The 22,611-nt window shown below is 33.2% G+C and overlaps 2 protein-coding genes across 2 annotated transcripts; both read left to right on the plus strand.

Moving 5' to 3' along the window:
- The first annotated feature begins 6,597 nt into the window (after nucleotides 1-6,597).
- LOC131942454 (sodium-coupled neutral amino acid transporter 7-like) lies at nucleotides 6,598-13,902 on the plus strand. The gene is made up of 10 exons (XM_059302355.1): nucleotides 6,598-6,709; nucleotides 7,299-7,420; nucleotides 8,393-8,591; nucleotides 10,158-10,299; nucleotides 10,637-10,729; nucleotides 10,927-10,984; nucleotides 11,854-11,988; nucleotides 12,369-12,493; nucleotides 13,284-13,483; nucleotides 13,706-13,902. The coding sequence occupies exons 1-10, from the start codon at nucleotides 6,598-6,600 to the stop codon at nucleotides 13,900-13,902; spliced, it is 1,383 nt and encodes a 460-aa protein (XP_059158338.1).
- A 3,495-nt stretch (nucleotides 13,903-17,397) lies between these two features.
- Nucleotides 17,398-22,191, plus strand: LOC131942455 (sodium-coupled neutral amino acid transporter 7-like). The gene is made up of 8 exons (XM_059302356.1): nucleotides 17,398-17,494; nucleotides 18,005-18,126; nucleotides 18,843-19,041; nucleotides 20,345-20,486; nucleotides 20,786-20,878; nucleotides 21,337-21,394; nucleotides 21,507-21,641; nucleotides 22,063-22,191. The coding sequence occupies exons 1-8, from the start codon at nucleotides 17,398-17,400 to the stop codon at nucleotides 22,189-22,191; spliced, it is 975 nt and encodes a 324-aa protein (XP_059158339.1).
- The last annotated feature ends 420 nt before the right edge of the window (nucleotides 22,192-22,611 follow it).

Consider the following 22,611-nt stretch of genomic DNA (forward strand, 5'->3'; position numbering starts at 1 on the left):
TAGTGTGATCAGCACTTTAGCCGCCTTTACTTTCCCTAACGTGAGTTAGGTACCCATCAGAGTTGGGTGGACTCAGGGACGGTCTGCTGACTTGAACCAGGAGTAAAACTCGAGACTTAATGTTAGCAGTACAGCTCTCTACCGCTAGACCACTCTGAATTTAAATAGAACATTCTTCGAAACCTACCAGTCTCTTTCTCTCCTGCTCTCTCTCTCTCTCTCTCGCTCTCTCTACATATATATATATATATATATATATATATATATATATATATATATATATATATATATATATATATATATATTTATATTTATATATATATGTATATGTATATGTAATATATATATATATATATATATATATATATATATATATATATATATATATATATATATATATATATATATATATATATGTGTGTGTGTGTGTGTGTGTGTGTGTGTGTGTGTGTGTGTGTGTGTGTGTGTGTGTGTGTGTGTGTGTGTGTGTGTGTGTGTGTGTGTGTATACATACACTAGAGTGGATACTATTTTATTATTTTGCAGTGTTTTAGTTTACAATGAATGAGGTCACAGGTGGTTTGCTTACTATAATTTTACTTGGGTTACACATCAATATAAAACAACTGTTACATTTGACAATAGAGTGGGTTTTAGGAATCGTTTAATGCGAGACGCAATAGTTAGTGTTTTATCGCTTTTAAGAAAAACAAAAACATAAAAAAAAATTCATAAAAAAACGTTTTAATAACAAGCTTTTATGTACTAATGCACTAAAAAGTAGAAAATAAATTATAGACTACTATTTAAATAACTATAAAGAAAAGCGTGGGTCACTTAGTACTTTAGTACCTATTTTATACCTTTACTAATATTTGAGAAGAGACCCACGCTTTTCTTTATAGTTATTTAAATAGTAGTCTACAATTTATTTTCTAATTTTTAGTGTATTAGTACATAAAAGCTTGTTATTAAAACGTTTTTTTATGAATTTTTTTTCAGTACTTTACATGTTTTATTTACAATAGTGTTACATGACTAAAAACCATTGCGCGTCTATTGAACGTGGTGGCGCAGCTATTCAACCTGATGGCGCAGCTATGGAACGTGATGACGCGTGTGGTGTGGTTGGATAGACATGACTACTAATTCGGTCCAAATTTTAATTAATTCTTAAAAAATTAATTAGGCATCCAATTAAGTCAAATTTAGTTTCAGATTGCATTGTCTTCATGTCTTGACCCACGTGCCAAGTGTGAATCGTATCGATCAAGTAGAAGTTTCCGAAGTTTCACTCCTGCTTTTCGGTCTAGACTGACAACTGACGACTGACGAGGAAGTGAGTTAAATAAAAGCTTGTAAAAATAAAGCGGGAATGTTCTCCCCTAAACTTTCTTGAATATTCTTAAATAACACTACAGGGGATGGAAACTCTGGATTTAGATATTATTTTTAATCAATTTTTAATTACTTAAAATTTTTAAAATAGAAATAAAATATCGTAGAAAAAAATTGCGCACCAAGTGAATGGCAAACAATATCTGTATGATAGTGCGAAATGTTAGTCTTTATAAATTCATATTATTTTTAGAATACTACTTCCGATCAACAGCATATACTCAAAATTTGATAGAAGAGGCGGAGAATTAAATCTTTTTCTAACATGTAAAATTTCATTTATTTATGTAAAATAGTAAGTTACAGGCTTTTTAAAAATTGAAAGTAGAATAAGTCCCGTTTCCGATGACCTTTAATCGCTGAAAAGTTGACACAGAACTATAAATTTGATATAATACTTATATATGGAATTTCATAAACCTAGCTGTAACGGTACTCAAGCTATCGTGTTCACAGACACACATACACACACAGACATACAGACATAATTGCAAAGCCTAGTTTTTCCGATTCGCATAAAACGCCTAAATTTGGATAAAACTAGATTTATTATTTTTGCCCCATTAATATAAGTCTTCTATTCTTAGTATATGATGAAGTACCAATATTCATTCGCACCATCTATATTGAGAAGATGAATCATAACAGATTCCATCGGTCTATTGCCTGGGCAGGTGGGTCAGGGAGTCTCAATTATGTTCTAGTCTTCCTTGCTAATGAGCATAGTTTGAGACGGTAATAATCGTATATCAGAAAACGATTAACTGGTAAGGCTAATAACAGGGGATACAACTATTTTTTAAAACAAAACTATTTGTAAAATTAAAATTACCTCCCATCGTTTCTGAACACTGCACTCTGAAATGTGTGTTCGATAATATTGTACTGCGGAATGTTAGTTACTATATTATCAAGTTAGGATCAATTCAACACTTTTTAGCCATCTATTACCCACAGAAGTGACAGATGTTTATACATACAAATAACACCTACACATACGAACATTTGTTAGCGTCATCAAAGTAAAAACTAAAACGGGTACTATATAAACATGAAGTGGAGATCAAAGCCTCGCCTACACATTGAATATTTAACCTTGTAAGAGACATAAAAGTAACCCGTACATCGGTTGGTGACTAATCTTTAAAGTAGTATTAATGTAACGCAAGTGATCCATTTTCTTACGAAGGTTTCTTTTATCAACTACCTTTTTGTAAAGGGCTAACTTTTCTAGCGTTTTATTTGAATGATCAAGGCTAATGGGTTGCATAATATTAAAGTACTGTAGAACGTCATGTAAGTTATAGTTGTGCCACGTTATACACACGTGTGTCTTACTACGTAGATTTGTGCGTCACTAACTACCTTTGTGACACACTAACTATAATTGTGCACATTTGTGCCACACTACGTACATTTGTTACACACTACGTACACTTGTCCCACACTACGTACACTTGTACCAAACTACGTACACTTGTCCCAAACTACGTACAATTATTCCACACTAGATACAACGTAAGAAACACGTTTTTTAAAATTGTGTATCATTATAACATTTCGCGGCTAGATGACGAGTATAGCACATGATTACTCATCCAAAGGTCTTGAATTCACACTTAAAAGACTGTAGATCGCCACTGATATCAACTTGAGTTTAGTGACTACTTTACAATATATATATATATATATATATATATATATATATATATATATATATATATATATATATATATATATATATATATATATATATATATATATATATATATATATATATATGTATATATATATATATATATGTATATATATATATATATATATATATATATATATATATATATATATATATATATATATATATATATATATATATATATATATATATATATATACATGAGTATTTTTGTACGCTGTATAATGTGTATGTATACGGTCTCTTGATCTCGATATTTCTCAACTTCTTACACACAAGCAAAACTATTATCAGCACATCATATCTAGAAGTAGGCTACTAGACAGCTGCTGCAAATATATTTGCATAAGTAAGTTAAAACAAGTTTCTTCCCGTCATTCTTAAGCACATAGTTGTGATGACGGTCTGGTGCGAAGGAAATGGATTACAGGTAAACTGTATTTAGATTTGTAGGAATTCGTTATTGTGTATATTTTAAATCAACTTTACCATAGCGATGACGCTAGTGATATATTTTGGATTCGTCTATAATATTGTAAATCTTATTTCACAATTTTAATTTACAGTTTAAAAAAGGGTAATAAATTGTTGGCATACAAGTTTGTACTGATTATAATTTATATTATCATGCTTCAAACTTTGGGTTGTAAAAACATAACAAAATCATAAGTATACTGGGCTTGATTTTTACAAGCTTTTATTTAACTCACTTCCTCTGTCGACAGTCTGTCAACATTCTGTCGACAGTCTGTCTGTCGTCAGTCTAGATGGAAACGCAGGGGTGAAAATTCGGACAGTTCTACTTGACCGATACGATTCACAGTTGGCACGTGGATCAAGACATGAAGACAATGCAATCTGAATCTAAATTTGACTTAATTGGATGCCTAATTAATTTTTTATGAATTAATTAAAATTTGGACCGAATTAGTAGGCATATCTAGCCAACCACACCACACGCGTCATCACGTTCAATAGCTGCGCCATCACGGTACGTTCAATAGCTGCGCCATCACGTTCAGTAGGCGCGCAATGGTTTTTAGTCATGTAACTCTATTGTAAATAAAACGGTGCGCGGACCTTTGACCACAGGTGCTTTGACCATAGGGGGTTTGACCATAGGGGGTTTGACCACAGCGGACCTTTGACCATAGGGGCTTTGACCATAGGGGTTTTGACCACAGCGGGCCTTTGACCATAGCGGTGCTTTGACCATAGGAGGTTTGATCATAGGGGGTTTGACCATAGGGGGTTTGACCATAGGGGGTTTGACCACATGTGTTTTCTCAGCAGAGGGTCTTTGATCACAGGTGGTCTATCAACTGGTGTTTGATCACAAGCGCTGTGTCCGGCTTTGATCATATGTGTGATACAATTAACACGATTTTATACATGTTTCCTGAGAGTACGTTAATAGAAATTAACATGTATTTAAAAAAAGCCAAGAACTATATTTTAGTCTCCACATAAAGGCTGGTGCTAGGCCTCATAGATTTATTTTAAATATAAATGAAACACAAATAATGCGACATATAACAAGTTTCACAAATAAATAATGTAGATGTACTTGAAAATACATAGCATATATAAAGGATGAAAGGATAAAAAATGATGCAAAACTTGCCAACAATTTAGTCAAAGATGTAATATATAAAATGGTTAACTAAATGACAGATATGCTATAGCACGCAAATATGTCAGTACATCTGTTTGACCATATGTCTGGACAGCACGTTGTACTTTTTCGTGCAGCATCTTGTATCGCTTCTCAGCTGGGTAGCTTGCCCCTGCGACACCTTGCAAGAAAGTTGTCTTTTGCCGTGTAGACCTTCAAGGAAACGCCACATTGTTGGGTGACTACATTGGAGGAGAGACTGATGACTGTAATGCCATCATTCACAAATGTTATTTGTTCGTGCTACACCATCGCCAATCGTGTGCATTTGATTCCAAGTTTCAACTGGAAACAAAGCAAGCTTGTACTTTTCGCCACGACCACGGATGCGACGACCTCGGACACAGCGCTTGTGATCAAACACCAGTTGATAGACCACCTGTGATCAAAGACCCTCTGCTGAGAAAACACCTGTGGTCAAACCCCCTATAGTCAAACCTCCTATGATCAAACCCCCTATAGTCAAAGCACCGCTGTGGTCAAACCCCCTATGGTCAAAGCCCCTATGGTCAAAGCTCCGCTGTGGTCAAACCCCCTATGGTCAAAGCACCGCTATGGTCAAAGCCCCGCTGTGGTCAAACCCCCTATGGTCAAAGCACCGCTATGATCAAAGCCCCGCTGTGGTCAAACCCCCTATGGTCAAAGCACCTGTGGTCAAAGGTCCTAGGACCAATAAAACATGTAAAGTACTGAAAAAAATTCATAAAAAACGTTTTAATAGCAAGCTTTTATGTAATAATGCACTAATAAACCGGGAGTGATCTCCCCTAAACTTTCTCGAATATTCTTATATAAAATAACAGGGGATGGGAACTCGGGCTATAGAAATGATTTTTAATCCATTTTAAATACTTAAAGTTTTAAAAATAGAATAAAATCTCGTAGACAAATTAATTGCACACCAAGTGAACGCTAAATAAAAAACGCATAATAGTGCGCAATATTATTAGTACTTTTAAAATTTACATTAGTTTTTTGAGAAATCGGAAGTAGCGTAAAGTACTACTTCCAGTCTACGTAAATTACTCAAAATTTTACAGAAGGTAGAGAATTAGATCTTTTACTTACATGTGAAATATCATTTATCTATCTGAAATAGTACTCAAGTTATAGGCTTTTGAAAAATTCAAAGTAGAAAAAGTACCACTTCCGGTTGTCGGAAATCGCTCAAAAGTTGATAAGGATCTACGATTTTGATATAATACTTATATATAAATTTCATCAACCTAGCTGTAACGGTACTCAAGTAATCGTGTTTACACACGGACAGACACACAGACACACAGACACACACACACACACAGACATACGGACAAGATTGCAAAATTATGTTTTTCCGTATCAGTGAGGTGTAAAACGTCGAGATTTGTAAAAATCTCGATTTTTTTTTTTTTTGCACGATTACAATACTTTCACTATACTTCGTATATACGAAAAAGTAAAAAGTAGAAAATAAATTATACACTATTATTTAAATTACTATAAAGAAAAGCGTGGGTCTCTTCTCAAATATTAGTAAAGGTATCCAAGCGGTACTAAAGTGACCCACGCTTTTCTTTATAGTAATTTAAATAATAGTGTATAATTTATTTTCTACTTTTTAGTGCATTATTACATAAAAGCTTGTTATTAAAACGTTTTTTATGAATTTTGTTTTCATTGTAAACACAACAATAAACATAGGCTTCAGACACTGCATGTAATACAGATAATAATATTTTCCAAGGGTCGGAAGTCGAGACATATAATACCATTAATAATACAAAAATCTGATTAAACTAATGTTTAACATTTACTCTGCAGTCTGAGCATCTAATACAATTCCAGTATGTCTTGTGAAATAAACCACTGTGCCACTAAATACTTAGCCAATGGTCTGAATGAACTAAAGCCTCTAGCCGTATGTAGCTCATCACAAGATAGTACAGCTGAAAAGAAGGGTAAGGATGATAAGCGATATTGCAATTAATTCGGGTTAAAATTGCTCATAGTGTATTTTAAATTGCTCATAGTGGATTTAAAATGATAAGTAAAGGTATAAGTAAACAATGTATTTGAAGTGGATAAAAACGACAATAATATTAAAAAACTGCCTCGGCACGTGTTGTTTTTCTGAGATGCAGTTTTTGGATGATAGAACATGCGTCTATACCGATGACGGAATGTCGTAATGAAGTAAGGAATCACACTACCTAGTGGCTTATATTAAAGATACTATTTGTTTGACCATGAAAACGTAATTATTATGTGGTAAACGTAATTCTATCAAATATTTTTAGTAAAACACATTCCCCTTGACTGCCATCCGCAGTAAAGTAGAGGTATAATTCTATGATCATAGCCAACAAATATAGTTGTAGTCATTATCCTGTTTAGTGTCGTAAATATTTGTTTACATTATTGATAATTTTAGCCTAGCGTAGACTGTAGTTAACATCGTAACTTTCAAACTTATTATAATTTATAATTTATTGCATGAAAATAACATCGCAAAAAAAATTTCAGGTCTACAGTATTTTCTATTCACAGGTTCCGGATGGTTTGTTTCGGCATTTCTTGTGGTCAATTCAACACTGGGTGCCGGACTTTTGAACTTCCCCATGGCCTATCACCAGGCTGGAGGAGTCTTGGCGGCTGTGATCGTGCAATCAGTAAGAAAATTAACTTACAAACTAATCTTAAATTATTGTTTTTTCTAGTCTTTTTTCTCAGGGCAGGGGGAGGGGACAGACACTGGTATAAGTATATATTTTCCATATAAATTATATTTTATTCGGGGAGCGGTAGACGTTCTCCGAGCCCCCGGGGATTTGACGAGGTACGCCCCCAAAGAGATGCCTGGAAGAAACCTTGTCTTAAATTATGTGTGTTGTATGGTTTGGCTCACTTAGTTAAAATGGGTGAGACACTGAGGAGATTAGGGTACAAACTTTGTTCTATGGCTCACTTATTTACAGCTAATGATAACGTGAACAGATTAGGGGACAAAAACACTTTGGTAGTGTATGAGTGACTTTACGTTAAACCGGCATGGTCGGACGGGTGAGTGCATGATAATTCAAACTTAAGTGAAGAGTTGGGATCTGATATTCCTGAGCGATGGACATACTTAAAATATTCTAAGAACCTGAAACTTCAATGAAAGAGTAAAGGCAGCTGGGCATAGAGCTGACATTTTCCCCTTAATAGGTTGAACTCTAATTGATTTAACTTAATTGATTTAGCCTTGCACATTTTAAAGAGTAATAAGAAAAACTACATTTTGTGTAAGTGTTACATAAAAACCAATCAGGTAATAATTGGTTGTTGTTCTCGTTGTTACACTGAAGTACTTGATGGCGTTGTTTCATGTATTGATTATTGGCAATTCAAAGACAAAGTTTCTATTCTTTAAAAAATAAATCAATTTTATTAAATTTACCGATAAAGTATCTAGCACTTCATATGTCTAGGAGAAAGGAAGAGATTAACTCTACTTCACCTGACTATATTTGTTGCGTTACTTTTAATACAAATTTTGAAACCAATAGTAACTAAATGTTTAATTTTGTCAAAATTATCATTTAATAAGTTCTTACTCTCATAAATTTAAAACAACTTTACCACTTTTTATTTTTACACAGGTTCTGATGGTATTTGTTGTGATAGGAATATTCATCATGAGTTACTGTTCTGATACCAAGGGAAGCAACACCTACCAAGACGTGGTTCTCTCTATCTGTGGCCCTAAAGCCCAGCTGGCTTGTGCAATCAGTATAGCCATCAGCTGTTTCTACACCTGCGTCACGTATCTCATTCTAATTAGCGACCAGTGGGAGTTAAGTGAGTGGACCATTTTTATCACATGTTCTATAATATAATGATTTTATTCCATATTGTTTTTCTTTTTTTCCCGTTCGTTCAAATACATATGAGCCAGATGAAGTATAATTCATCAGTTTCAGAGACATCGGAGGGTTTGGCGTGGTCGAGTCGGTAAAGCTCATGGTTGCTAAACCGAAAAGTCTCGAGTTCGAACCCTCGGGCAGATGAGGCTCGTTAGCTGGGGACAGCCACTCTTCTAGGAGAGACAACTCCAAAAATTAAACAACTACTGCCTTGTAGTTTGTTCTTGGTTGGACAAACGCTGTGGAAGCAAATCCAAAAAGAAAAGCAGGCTGAAATCGGAGTCAATGGCCCCAATAGCGCATAACCAGTTGACAAGTAACGCTTAATTGTGTTGGAGGCGTGGTCGAGTCGGCAAAAAAGCTCATGGTTGAACAAAAGTCTCTATCCCCCTCAACACTAATAATTAAGAACGAAGAAGAAGAAGAATACTTTGCATCAGCTGTTTTGGTATTTCAGCTTCAATTTAGAAACTTTGCACTCATTTTCTCAAAACTCTCAAAATACACTTAAGTACTTTATCCACTGAGCCCTTCATATTGTTTTTCTTTTTTGTCCCCGTTCGTTCCCAATACACATGAGCCAGACGAAGTATATCTCATCAGCTTCAGAGACATCGGCATTTTAAGTGATAGTATGGTAAACACCATGCCCAGAAACAATAATTTCCCCTAACTGGAGTTAGGTACCCATCATAATTATATGAATATTTAAATGGCCTTTAGTGGTCTGTGGTTTAAACAAGAATTTTTCCATCACGCTCATGTGGTAGTATTCACCACTGAGTTCGTGTGGCTCGTGCTTTAGCTCCTTCCTACCAACGGTCCTTCGCATTTAGGTCAACATCCCATAATTTCAGAGTGGTATATAAAGCAGGAATATTCCACACACGAGGCAGCCCATTAGATATCCACAGGAGAGAGAGCCACGTACGACGCCATGTTACATTTTCTATTTTCTAGATTAAGCAGTAAATATCCCTTAGTTCCAGTGTATTCGGTATTTTTCTGTGTCTCAATTTGATAACGTGTAGGTTGTGTTGATAACTTAGGTATCTTATCCAGTGTTAGTAGTTTCAGTTTGTTATTCTTTAAATCGTAAGTTGGGTCTGTCATTATTTGTATATTTCTATTGTTCTTACATAGCCATTTATTACTAGGCTTGTATGCATTTTAGAAGTTTCTAGATTGATTAAAAGTATTATTAGTTGCAGAAGGTCTTCGCGTGTGTTTTTACCCTAGACATTAGATTCGAGTCCACGGAGAGTTTTTGATTTTCTGATAGTCTTTTTAGTTTTGTATCCCGTCAGTCTAAAACCATACAAAACGAATCGGGGTGTTGCGTAATCTTTACCCTTGGTAGAGGTACGAAATAATAGCAATATATCTATATATATATATATATATATATATATATATATATATATATATATATATATATATATATATATATATATATATATATATCAGATACACCTAACTTATGTGCGGAGTTATTTTTCAGTTTTCCTGAATGTTTCATACGATCACTACTGTTACTCCAATCCATTCTACATGTCAAGAGCTTTCATTACCTCAGTTACGTCCATAGCCTTTATACTTCCATTATGTTTTCCTAAAAGAATAGATTTTTTAAATTATGTCAGGTAAGTGTCGAACAAATGATTACCACTATGGTTGCTCAATAGGTTTTTAATTTTTAAAAAATCTAAATTATCTTGATTTTATTTGTATGTGCTGTTGTGATTGAACTGTAAAAAAAAGTATGGTTGGGTAATTGACTGCCACTTGTTTGTGTTTTGGTTCGGTTCTCATTCACCTGTATAATTTTACATACACCAACAGTTTGGTGATTAATACTGATACAAAATTAAACTAGAAGTGTTTTCAATTTTAAAGTGCATGATTATTACACTTAGCGAAGTTTTGTATATTTTATGATGTGATACAACCAAGCTAATGTAACTATTTATATCGTCGCAGCATCGTTGGAGTTATAGGTATCTTGTATGTAGTAGGACTTATAAACATCAAATATTTTCTTCCTCATGATAATCAAGGAATTATTGCAACACGGTACGTTATGTAATACATATCAATAGTTAACAAAAGTAAAGATGAAATAAAAAAAAAGGAAATGCAAATCCATTTATTTTTATTTATTAAAAAAAATTGTACGTTTAATTTTTTAATATTTTATATAAAATAGAAATAATAGGACAATTGTGTATGTTTTCATTAGTATGTTCAAGTATTTTATTTTTAAATCTCAGGCCACATTCATTGATTGATGTTTTTCTAGTCGTCCCACAAATCTGTTTTTCTTATGAGGTGAGTTTATGTCAAGATTGGCTAAAGCAAAGTGTACATAAAAACCTATTATCCCGTATATTTTAAAACCTGAAGTTACATTAACCTCAGTTGTTTTTCAAGCTTGTTTTTATTTCTTGTAACTCAAATTTGACCCATTTCTAATGCAGTGATTTTGATCAAACTTTGTAGATACGTTTCACTGTAATGACAATACAAGTTTATCTATTGTAATCTTAATTAGATGCTTAATTATCCTAAAAAATGAATTAAATGATGTGGAAACTAAGAAGAGATAACAAAATTAAATCACTTAAGAGATAACTATGTTCCATAACAGAAGAGGAGATAACTAGCTAGACGCGATCATCCAAACAGTCTGATGAGCTGTGGCTCACCCCTAATGTTTACAATCGTAGCATAGGCCAATCTAGTGAAAGCTAAGGGGAGGTATATAGAAATATTTTATCGGCTTGCTGTTATCCGTAAATTATGGTCACTGACCGCTGTTTTGCACGGGTCAGAAAGGCGTCTTTAAGTTATCGTGAGCTACTGATGGTGTTTTAAATCAAATATGTTTAGTCGTGTCAATTTCATAAATTTAGAATTACTAAAAGCTAAAAAAATAAATGCTTTTTTAAAGATACTTTAAGAAATAAAACAAATATAAAACACCTTTATAAGGTTATTAAATGCACTGAAAAAAAAATACAAAAATTTGCATTTTCTCTATGAAAGCTATTTGGCGCTAAAATATATAAAAGATATCATGAGCGACCAAGCTTTTTATAAAAAAAAAGCAAATTAGTTTTATTTTCTAATTTTCAACGCATTAAAAAGCCTGTTGCTGTAACGATTTTTTTAAAATTTTATATTTGTTTTATTTTCAGTGTCATGTCAGTATGATCCCCATCTACTCCTGTATGGCAAAGCGTAACATGAGAGAGTTCTCTAAAACAGTAACACTTGCCATGATATTGTGTGTACTAATCTACACTGTCACTGCAACTCTCGGATATTTACAGGTTTGTGAAGCCAGTTTTGTTTTAAATTTACGCCAAACAAAACCGTACATTGTTTCTAATATTGAAAAAGAAAACGTAATATATACCAACCTTTGAAATATTATGTTAAAAGTATATTTACACATTTTCTGCTTGTTTTTTTTCAATACATTTTAGATAATTTGCCATTTTTTTCTATAAAAATTGATCAGTAATTAATTAATACTTTATTACGGATTTCATTTAAAAAATAATATACATTGTAATTGATGAAGACTTAACAGTAATCTTCCGTATGGAAAAAAAATAAACACCTTTTTTTTACGATTTCAGTTTTACATTATTTGAAAAAAAAACTGTTGTATCATGGATTAATTTAACTTTACAGCATTATTTTACAGTTTGGTGAAACCATCACTAACGACATACTGCTGTCGTTTAACCCTACCGCGGATGTGATGGTTGCTGTAGTTCTTGTGGCTGTGAAGACATACACAACATATCCAGTTTTTTGTTTTCTAGGGAAGTATGTGGTTAATATTTTCGCAGATTGTGATTTTTTTACAGTGGGTATCAAATGACCCTACCAAGAACGGTTTCAAAATGTTTCAAGAGGCCCATTAAAAATCTTTAAAATCATGCACGGTGTAAATGAAATTAATATGGTTATAAAAACCCGACTGTTTGTTTATTGTGTGACTTTAATTAAAACTTTACTTTCTTACGGAGGCTAAGCAAAATAATTCAACATTTTGTATTAGCATCTGGCGTCGTTGCTAAATTGAACGAGTGATGGATGCTAATTTTAAAAGTCTCAATTAAAAAAAAAACAACGTAACCCCCCCCCCTATATCGTCTCAAAAAGCCATACCTCCACATATAAAAATATGTCACACCTGATCCTTCATGTTTTTGTCTGCTAAAACATATGTTCTGGCCTCAAACTTCATTGGAATAAGAACATAATAAAATCATTAAATTTAATGACGAAATAATGCATTTTACATGTGGAGGCCTGGTTGTTTGAGACGATATGGTGTGGGGATGGGGTATGTTGGAGGAGAGATAAAAGTCATCAAATAAAACGTGAGGTCCCGTTTATGAATTACTCCTTAACCCATAGTTATACAACGGATGACGGTTGGTCTAGTAAACATTAATAGCATTTGATACGTATTTCAATTATTGACGAAATATACTCCAAAACTAGACATAAATAGAATGCGAATCCCTGTCTAAATTTTATGACGATTTAAATTAAATCAATGCTAGTACTAAACATAACTTTCTAAGAACGTCTACCTCCATCAACACAGGTCCGCGTTCGACACAGTGTGGGGAATGTGCTGGAAAATGAGCCCAGAAGAAATTTTACATAGAGAAAAAACGAGACGTGTCATAACTACACTGGTGTGGTTCACCTTGACCCTGCTGTTGTCCATCTTCATCCCCAATATAGGCGTTGCCATAGAGATCATCGGTGCCTTTGATGCAGTATTTATTTTCGTATTTCCGGGTAAGCAAAAGACGGAAATACATTCGGAAGCTAAGCTTAAAAAATAATATTCCATGTGTTATATATATATATATATATATATATATATATATATATATATATATATATATATATATATATATATATAGATATAGTCTATATAGATATATATAGATATATATAATATTTAAATAATCATAATAGTGTAAGGTACATTCCAGATAATACTATTCTATTTCTTAGGTTTATGTTTGTTGAAGACTATGCAGAATAGAATTGAAACAGGAGAGAAACAGCCCAAGACAGTTCACGTATTGAAGGGAATAGCCATCGCCTTTCTTATTGTTGGTGTGTTTATCTTTGGACTGACGTTGTCGCAATCCATAATGAAAGACATTCGTGGTGTCAAGCGTGACTCGTCTATATTCACGTGCAGATAGAATCAACTTTTTTTTATAGAGATAGCATTTTTTGTTCTGGATGCAACATTTTTAGTACTGACAAAATAAATCCAATGCATGATTGGATAATATAATAAATACTGGTCTAAGGTTTGTCGAACATTTAAACTAAAAAAAATAAAGAGGGTGTAATATCATTTAAAACTTCTCGTATTTACTCGTATAACAGTGGGGGGGGGGGGGGGGTGGAGGGGGTGGAGGGTAGGGGGATTACAATTCCAGGGCTATAGAAATGTTTTATTAGATTTTTTAAAATACTTTTTTTAAACTAAATAGATTTGCGCGAAAAATAATAATAAAGAAAAATGAACGAAAACTGTGTTAATATTATAGGTCGGAAAATTAGTACATTCTAGAGGAAACATGATTTTGTCACTCAAAATTTGAAAGAAACCTGCGAACGAGAACATATACCTACGTATATAATGTCATCCAGCCAGTGGTGTAGCGAATTGGGGAGGGGGGGTATATATGTCCCCGGGAGCACACCCTAGGGGCGCCAAAATAGGTTTGAACAAAAAAAAATTGTCGTGTTCGTGCTTGTTGTTTTGGTTGTGGTTAGTTATGGTAAGGTTTAGAATTAGGTTTTAGATTAGTTTCACAAATTCATTTAATCTAGACATTTAATTTGAAACTTAATATATGTGTTTCCGAATCCCAGACAGCGCCTGGTATATGCTGTTTAATAAACTAACAAGCCGCTGTATTTTTACAGATAAGTTTTTCACAAAGGCCAGTATAGGGCCTGACCGCGACGGCTAGATGGGTAATAAACTACTGTTTTCTAAAAATATTTTTTGAAATAACTTGCTTTTACTGTCAAGATACGAAAACTGAAGTATAATATTGCGCGTACTTTTTCTTAAAATAGGGATTCGCGTTGTATACAAAAAAGTAAATAATTGATTGGAACAATGTTGATCTCCCCAACGTATAATAATTATCAAGGCCATTGTCAGAATAACACAACATGTTCGGCAAAGAATTAGAATTATGTCAATCGACCTATATATTGTTCTTCATGATACGCCTCCATACTTGGGTGTTGGGCTCTAAGGGTGATGAGATTACCAACATATGGGAGTGGAGCCCAGATTATGTACATAGACTTTCATCACAGGGGATACATTCACCAACATGAATTTGACACTTGATCATCCAACGGTTAAGAAAATAAACCGCTATTCACCATACAGTACCTTATTTTAGTTTTGATGTAAATGGTTAGTTGAATTTTTTTTAGCCATCTATTACCAACACACGTGAAAGACATGCAAAAATACAAATAACACCTACACATATGAATATTTGTTAGAGACATCAAAGTAACATCTACACCGGGTGCTATATAAACATATAAGGGAGATCAAAGCCTCGCCTACACATTGATATGTATAATGTTGTTAGAGACATCAAAGAATCCCTACACCGGGTGATGACTAACCAATGAAGTAGTATCAAAGTAACATATGTGATCTATTCTTTATAAATTTTTTTTATCAATTTCCTTCTATAACGAATTCATTTTTACTAGAGTTGTATTTGAATGATCAAGAGATGTTGAACAATGTGTTGAAAGATATTAAATTAAAAAATACGGTAGAACGTCTTTTATGCTGTTGTTGTGCTGCAATACATACCCATGTGCCGTACTACGTACATCTGTGCGGCTTTTTGTACATTAATTCCACACTACAAATAATTAAGTCACACTACGCACAGTTATGCCACACTACATACAACATAAAAATACGCTTCTAAAAATGTATATCATTATAATACGGTAAAGCGATTTATTACTATTTCGAAAGTTATTGGCACAACCTTGACATTTTTTAATACAACTTGATCTGGAAATGCATACTCTGGTTGAAATAGTATTGACGACGCTGTCACCAGTTGCCAACATCACATAAACATACGTTATGTACTTTACCAAATGGACCATCAGATCGGAAAGCTAACGTCACTTATTATTTATTATACGCACAAATGAAACTTACTAGGGTTCTTACAGTAGTCCACAACATACAAGCGTCAACATCCACACATGTTTCAATATCTCATTGACAAACGATTGCATGGGTTAATGAATATTGAAGGATTTTTCTTTGTTCTCTTCAACTCTAAATGCAAATGAAGAGGTGTAGAGATGGGTCGTTACATCAACAACTAGCCAAGGGTTTATCCAGAAAGCAAAAAACGGTGTGAAAGTCGGGGAGTAACGGATTGTTGAAGTGTTTCTTTCACGATCTCCTCTAGGGAAGGCACAATTCCCACGAAGGAAGTCTACCACCCCCCAATGAAATATAGCTTGCATATCAAAATTTACTTTTACCAGTTTCCGCCCCCCCCCCCGTCCCTCCACTAGGATAACTTGGTTCGCCCTTATCACTAAATGTTTCATGGAGTAAAATGTCTGAAAGAAAAACTTTTTGAATGTGTGTTGCTTTACAACAGATAATTACAACAATCGGCAAGGCAAAAAATATAATATATGATCTCCCTTAAATTTTATCGTATTTTGTTCTGCAACTATAAGGAGTGGCACTACAAAGGCTAAAGAAATGTTTTGCATTAATTTGTTTATAATAATTACATTTTTTTAATTAAACAAAACCGCGCAAAATTGCGCACCAACTGAATGGAAACAGTGTGAGTATAACAAGCAGAGAAAGGGAACTTCTATTACCTTTTTTTGAAAAATTAGCAATAGCTGTAAGTGCTCCTTCCGGTCACACATACATACATACATACATACATATATATGCTTTAGTGTAAGTTGTAGTAAAATGTACAAACATACATTTTACTACAACTTACATAAAAGCAGGACGATTATTATCTCGTTATCGTTTTAAAAAGACATCTGCTACCATTGTATTTTCATTAGCAAGTTAAATGAAGCGAGTTTATTTCAGTCTCAAGCGAGCGGTTGTGATGCTGGCCTTGTGTAAAGTGAATGGAACACAGGTACAGTTAAGACTGGTAGGAATACGTTTTTTATTTTAAATCAACTATATCAAAGTGGATATATCTTGGATTAAATTAGCTTTTAAACTATAGTTTACAATAGATTAAGATAATGTTAAAATAAATGTAAATGTTCTTAATATTGAGACGATACAAAATGATTTTACCGTTGTGTAAGACAGTTCATGCGCCAGCCAAATTTATGTCGCCAGTTCAATTCCAGTTTAAAATATGTTATAAATTATGGGCACAAAATTATTCTTTGGTTTAAAACTTATATTAATAAACTACACATTTTGTGAGTAAAAGCTAAAACATAAGTATACTAAGCTTGATTTTTTAAAAATCTTAATCTTAAAGTAAACGTAGGCGTTAGTAAAATAGTTAGTAAAATATATTCAATATTCAGCTATTATTTGTTACCGTTAATAACACAGTGAGAGGAGTAAAATGTTGTTTTATTTTTGTCAAAGTAGTCTGAGCATATCACGAAAGTCCAGCATGTCTAATGAAGTGGACCACTTAGCCAATGGTCTGAATGAGCTAAAGCCTCTGGCAGTTAGTAGCTCATCAGCAAACAGTACAGCTTCGAAAAAAGGTAAGAATTATAAAAGACAGTTAAGCGAAAAATAAATAAAAATTGATCGCAGTGTTATTCAAATCACAAATGATAATTGAAAGTCAGAGTAAACCATTTGTTAAAGGTAGTTAAGCGACCTTTAAATGAATACAGTTTTTAGCTAAAACATTTTTATTTGGTTGTGAAAGTTATTCATGTAAAGATATCGGTTATAAATAACGAATTTTTTTTTCACTTGATGTTTGTTATCTGCATTTTAAAGTAGAGTTCTAACTCTACGATTATAGCCTACAAAATAGTTGTATTCATGATCCTGCTCATTGACAAAAATATTGGTTAAATTATTTATCAACTTAGCCTGGTATAGACTGAAAGCTCTTGCCAGCGGCCTATGTCCAAGGAGGGGCGACAGGCAAACCTAACCTAACCTATAGACTGAAGTAACATTACAATCTTCCAGCGTTGTGGTTTATTTTATTTCGTGAAAATAATACCATCGTAATAAAAATAATGCATTTTTTGGGCCAGGTTCTGGCTGGTTTGTTTCAGCGTTTCTTGTGGTCAACACTACACTGGGTGCCGGACTTCTCAACTTCCCCATGGCATACCATCAGGCTGGTGGTGTCTTGGCGGCTGTGATCGTGCAATCAGTAAGAAGATTGGGGTCAATGATTTACATACTAATTTTTATTCTTTGTTTTGTATTCTCTTGCTCATTTCCTCGATACTAGTGAGACGGTAAGAAGATGAGTGGCTAAAGTTTAGGGATTTGTATGGTTGACTTAATGTAAATCTGGTAAGACGGCTTGGTCGGACGGTAGAGCGTATGATTGCTAATACAAAAGTAAAGGGTTGGGATCTAACACTCCTGTCTGATGAATCCATTGAACTATTATGGGTACCTGACACATGACTGAGCAAAGAGGCACCATTTTCCACCATACTATGATAAACTCTATTTCATTAGAATTCACACTGAAAAGTGTAAGAACAAAAACTTTACGTTTGTTTAAGTGATAGATAAAACCCAATAAGCTAATAATGAGCTGTTGTGTCGCTGTTACACTGTTGACTTTAATGGCGATGTTTCATGCATAATTTATTAGCAGTTTAAAAAAAATTATTCTTAAAAAATCTATTAAATTTAATTTACCGATAACGATTCTACAACTTATTATGTCTAAAAGAAAGGAACATATGAACTCTATTTTACCTAAATAATAGACCTCATTAAGTCTATAACAGATGTTTAAATTTTGAAACCAATAGTAACTAAATTATTAATTGTCTTAAAAACGTTTGACAATACGCTCTTTCGCCAAAGTCTTTCAAAAATTTTGTCCTGAAAAAAATAATTATTGAACAGGTCCTGATGGTGTTTGTAGTGATAGCAATATTCATCATGTGTTACTGTTCTGATACCAAGGGAAGCAACACCTACCAAGACGTGGTTCTCTCCATCTGTGGCCCTAAAGCCCAGCTGGCTTGTGCAATCAGTATAGCCATCACCTGCTTCTGCACGTGCATCACATTTCTAATTATAATTAGTGACCAGTGGGAGATAAGTGAGTGGACATTGCTGTTATATATTTATATAAACTTTCGAAAGTTTTTGAGAATAGTCCTGGAAAATTTTGTGGTAACAAATATTTTAACCTAATGGGCTCAAAAACGCACACGAGAACTTCGGAATAGAAATAAAGAATACGAGCCGACCCGCGGCGTATCACACGAAGCTATTTAGTTTTATTTTCTACTTTTCAGTAATTCATAATTTGTGAATTCGACAGTACCAATGCTGTCACTAAAACCCTCATTTCCCCCCCCCCCCCCCATTGAAAGCAGCCTCCTCTTAGTTACCTCCCCTAAGTTTAAAATAGTTTCAAACTAAATTATCTGCTTCCTAATAGCCTAATAGCCGTCACTAAACCCGGCTCTACGATTGTAAACATTTAGCGGGAATCACAGCTCACCAGACCATGTGGGGATGGGGGTGGTTGCGATATGCCTAGAGAGGAAGAGAGGGGGATGGACTGTTAGGCACGCTTACATCTTGGTGTTTTCTAACGTCTCCAAGAAGAGAATTATATATATATATATATATATATATATATATATATATATATATATATATATATATATATATATATATATATATAAATTTATGAATTTTGAATATTCAAAGGAAATAACATGGTTGTTTCTCTTTGTCCATACAAATCATAACTAAAACTGGGATTGTCTACCGTTCTAAAAGTAATGCTTATTAATACTTTTGGTTTAAATCTACAGTTTTGTAAGAAATGTTTCAATTCTGAAAATACGGATTGGTAATCTATCTAAGCATATAAAATTGAAGTTTTGTCTGTATATCTGTATGTTTGTCTTTTATGCATTGCTCACTCTTTGGATAGTTGTTGAGAATACACCTGGAGAGGTTTCTGCGAAAATCAATTAAATTCTGAAGAGGCGGCACCCCAGTAGGGTGCAATTCGACGCCCCAGGATTCACCGCGAACACTATGGCGCATACATCTATTTTCTAACAGCACGATACGCTAGGAACACGGGGGCAGATACCAATCATTAATTTAACCAAACCAGAGACGTCCCTGGCGTCCCTGTGGTAGTGTAACTGGTAACTCCTTAGAGGGTGAATCAAGACTTTCATACAGCACTCAAAAGGACGACTATGCTGTTGTGTGGACAAATATCAGATCCAAGAATTAACTCAGTTTATATATATATATATATATATATATATATATATATATATATATATATATATATATATATATATATATATATATATATATATATATATATAATGTAGTTGCATCTAACTTATTTACGAATCTTTTTTTTGCAGTTTTCCTCAATATTTCATATGATCACTACTGTAACACACAGCCCTTCTACATGACCAGAACTTTTATTATATCATCTACGTCCATAGCTTTCATACTGCCGATATGTTTTCCTAAAAGGATAGATTTTTTAAGATATGCCAGGTAAATAAATTTAAAACACATCATTGCCAATTTGACTTATAAGTTTATAATTTAAAAAAAAAACGAAATTACATTATAACCCACTAGTTAGTGTAATCGTTGAATTATAGTTTAACTCTGAATAACTTAATACAAACAAAAACATTGGGTGATTAACACTGATAATGTAATTTGATGACAAAATATGTCTAAATTATAAGGTAGGACAATTTAAATAACATATTATTACATTTAGCGAAGTATTGTGTATTTCTTGATGAGATATAACCAATCTGATGTAAATATTTGTATCGTCCCAGCATCGTTGGTGTTATAGGTATCTTGTATGTAGTTGGACTTGTTACCATCAAATATTTTCTTCCTCATGATAATCAAGGAATTATTGCCACTAGGTAGGCCTAAATTATGAAAAACATTTTACTTTTTAACATAAGTAAACCTCTTTTTTTAAATCCTAATATGAAAACGTTAAGTGTTATTTAAAACAAATAAATGTTCAAATTTTAAAATTCTTTTATAAACTGAATAAAATATGATGACAGTAGTGTATGTTTTCAATGGTCAGAGAATATATACGCAACGTAGAAATGTAAAACAGAAAACTGCGCACAAAGATATGTTAATGTCCTTTTTGTTTTCTTAAATTTAGCATTTACGGACATTAGTAAAGAATGACCAAATGCACATGCGCGCACACTTAAACATTTTTTCCATGAAATTAGCCAAATATAACTAGTTGTATTTGCGCATTTATCTTTTTGCTCAGTTTTCCATAACGCAGTTTTCCGTTTGTAATTTTACTGTGAATCGTTTTCAATGGTATAGTCAAAGAATATTTTTTAAATATCAGGCCTCATTCATGGTTGGACGTGTTTCTCGTCGTTCCACAAATTTGTTTTTCTTATGAGGTGAGTTCGATTTGATTCATGTCAGACTAATGCTAAGTGTACATGAAACATATTATCCCGTTTTCTGTCTTTGAAATCTGAAGTTAAATTAACCTCAATTTGTTTTTTCTAGTGTCATGTCGGTATCGTCCCCATTTACTCATGTATGGGCAAACGCAACATCAGAGAGTTCTCTAAAACAGTAACACTTGCCATGATATTGTGTATCATAACTTACACAGTCACTGCAACTCTGGGTTATTTACAGGTTTGCAAAGCTAGTTTTGTTTAGATTTTTCTCCAAAGAAAACTATTTCAAATAGTGTAAAAGAAAGCATTTCAAGAACATGTGAGTTTGTAATTTTAAATGTTTTATTATTGTATTTTCTGTTTTCTTATTTTGATAAATTTAAGGTATTGTGATTTACGTAAGCCATTACTATCAACAAATTTGTTTAGTTTAAACTATTTACATACAAGTATATTGTAATTAGTACTTCAAAGATTTTCGGTCATTTTTTAAATAGCCTCTTAATTTAGGATTTTATTGTCTAAACTATGTCTAATTTACAATCATTTAACAATGTTTTCTTTCAAAGAAAAAATAATGTACATTCTAATAAACTAGAGTTTAAAACAATTGTATCATTAAATAATTTAATTTAATTTTACAACCTTTTTTTTTACAGTTTGGTAACAATATCACAAACGACATACTGCTGTCGTTTAACCCTACAGCCGAGGTGATGGTGGCTGTAGTTCTTGTTGCTGTAAAGACTTACACCACATATCCCATTTTTTGTTTCCTTGGGAAGTAAGTCTGTGCTTTATATTTCTTTAAGTTGTCACTTTTATTTCATTGGGTACCAATTCGTTTAGGTAGTTTGTGAATTATAATTTAGGCTTCACTGTCTTTATAAAAGTCTGTAAAAATTGTTTAAATGATGTTATACATTGATGTCATAGCATATACTAATGACTAATGCAGCTTTGGTTGTGGGTAATTTTAATAAAAGGCAACAGCAGACTTTTAAATATAAATTAAATTTTTAATTACATAATACACAATACTTATGACACTTGAATATCCATCATAGAAATAAGTACTGGATATAATACTTATCTAAACAGAAGTCAACATAAGAAAACACTGGAATAAATATCTAAACAACACATTGATGCCTATATTCGTTCTCACAGTCAACGAACTTAGTGTCTGCTTACATTAATCTAGGCGT

The sequence above is a fragment of the Physella acuta genome, unplaced genomic scaffold, assembly GCF_028476545.2.
Source record: "Physella acuta isolate Inbredline_101_S28 unplaced genomic scaffold, ASM2847654v3 ptg000406l, whole genome shotgun sequence".
In the NCBI taxonomy this organism is placed as follows: domain Eukaryota; kingdom Metazoa; phylum Mollusca; class Gastropoda; family Physidae; genus Physella; species Physella acuta.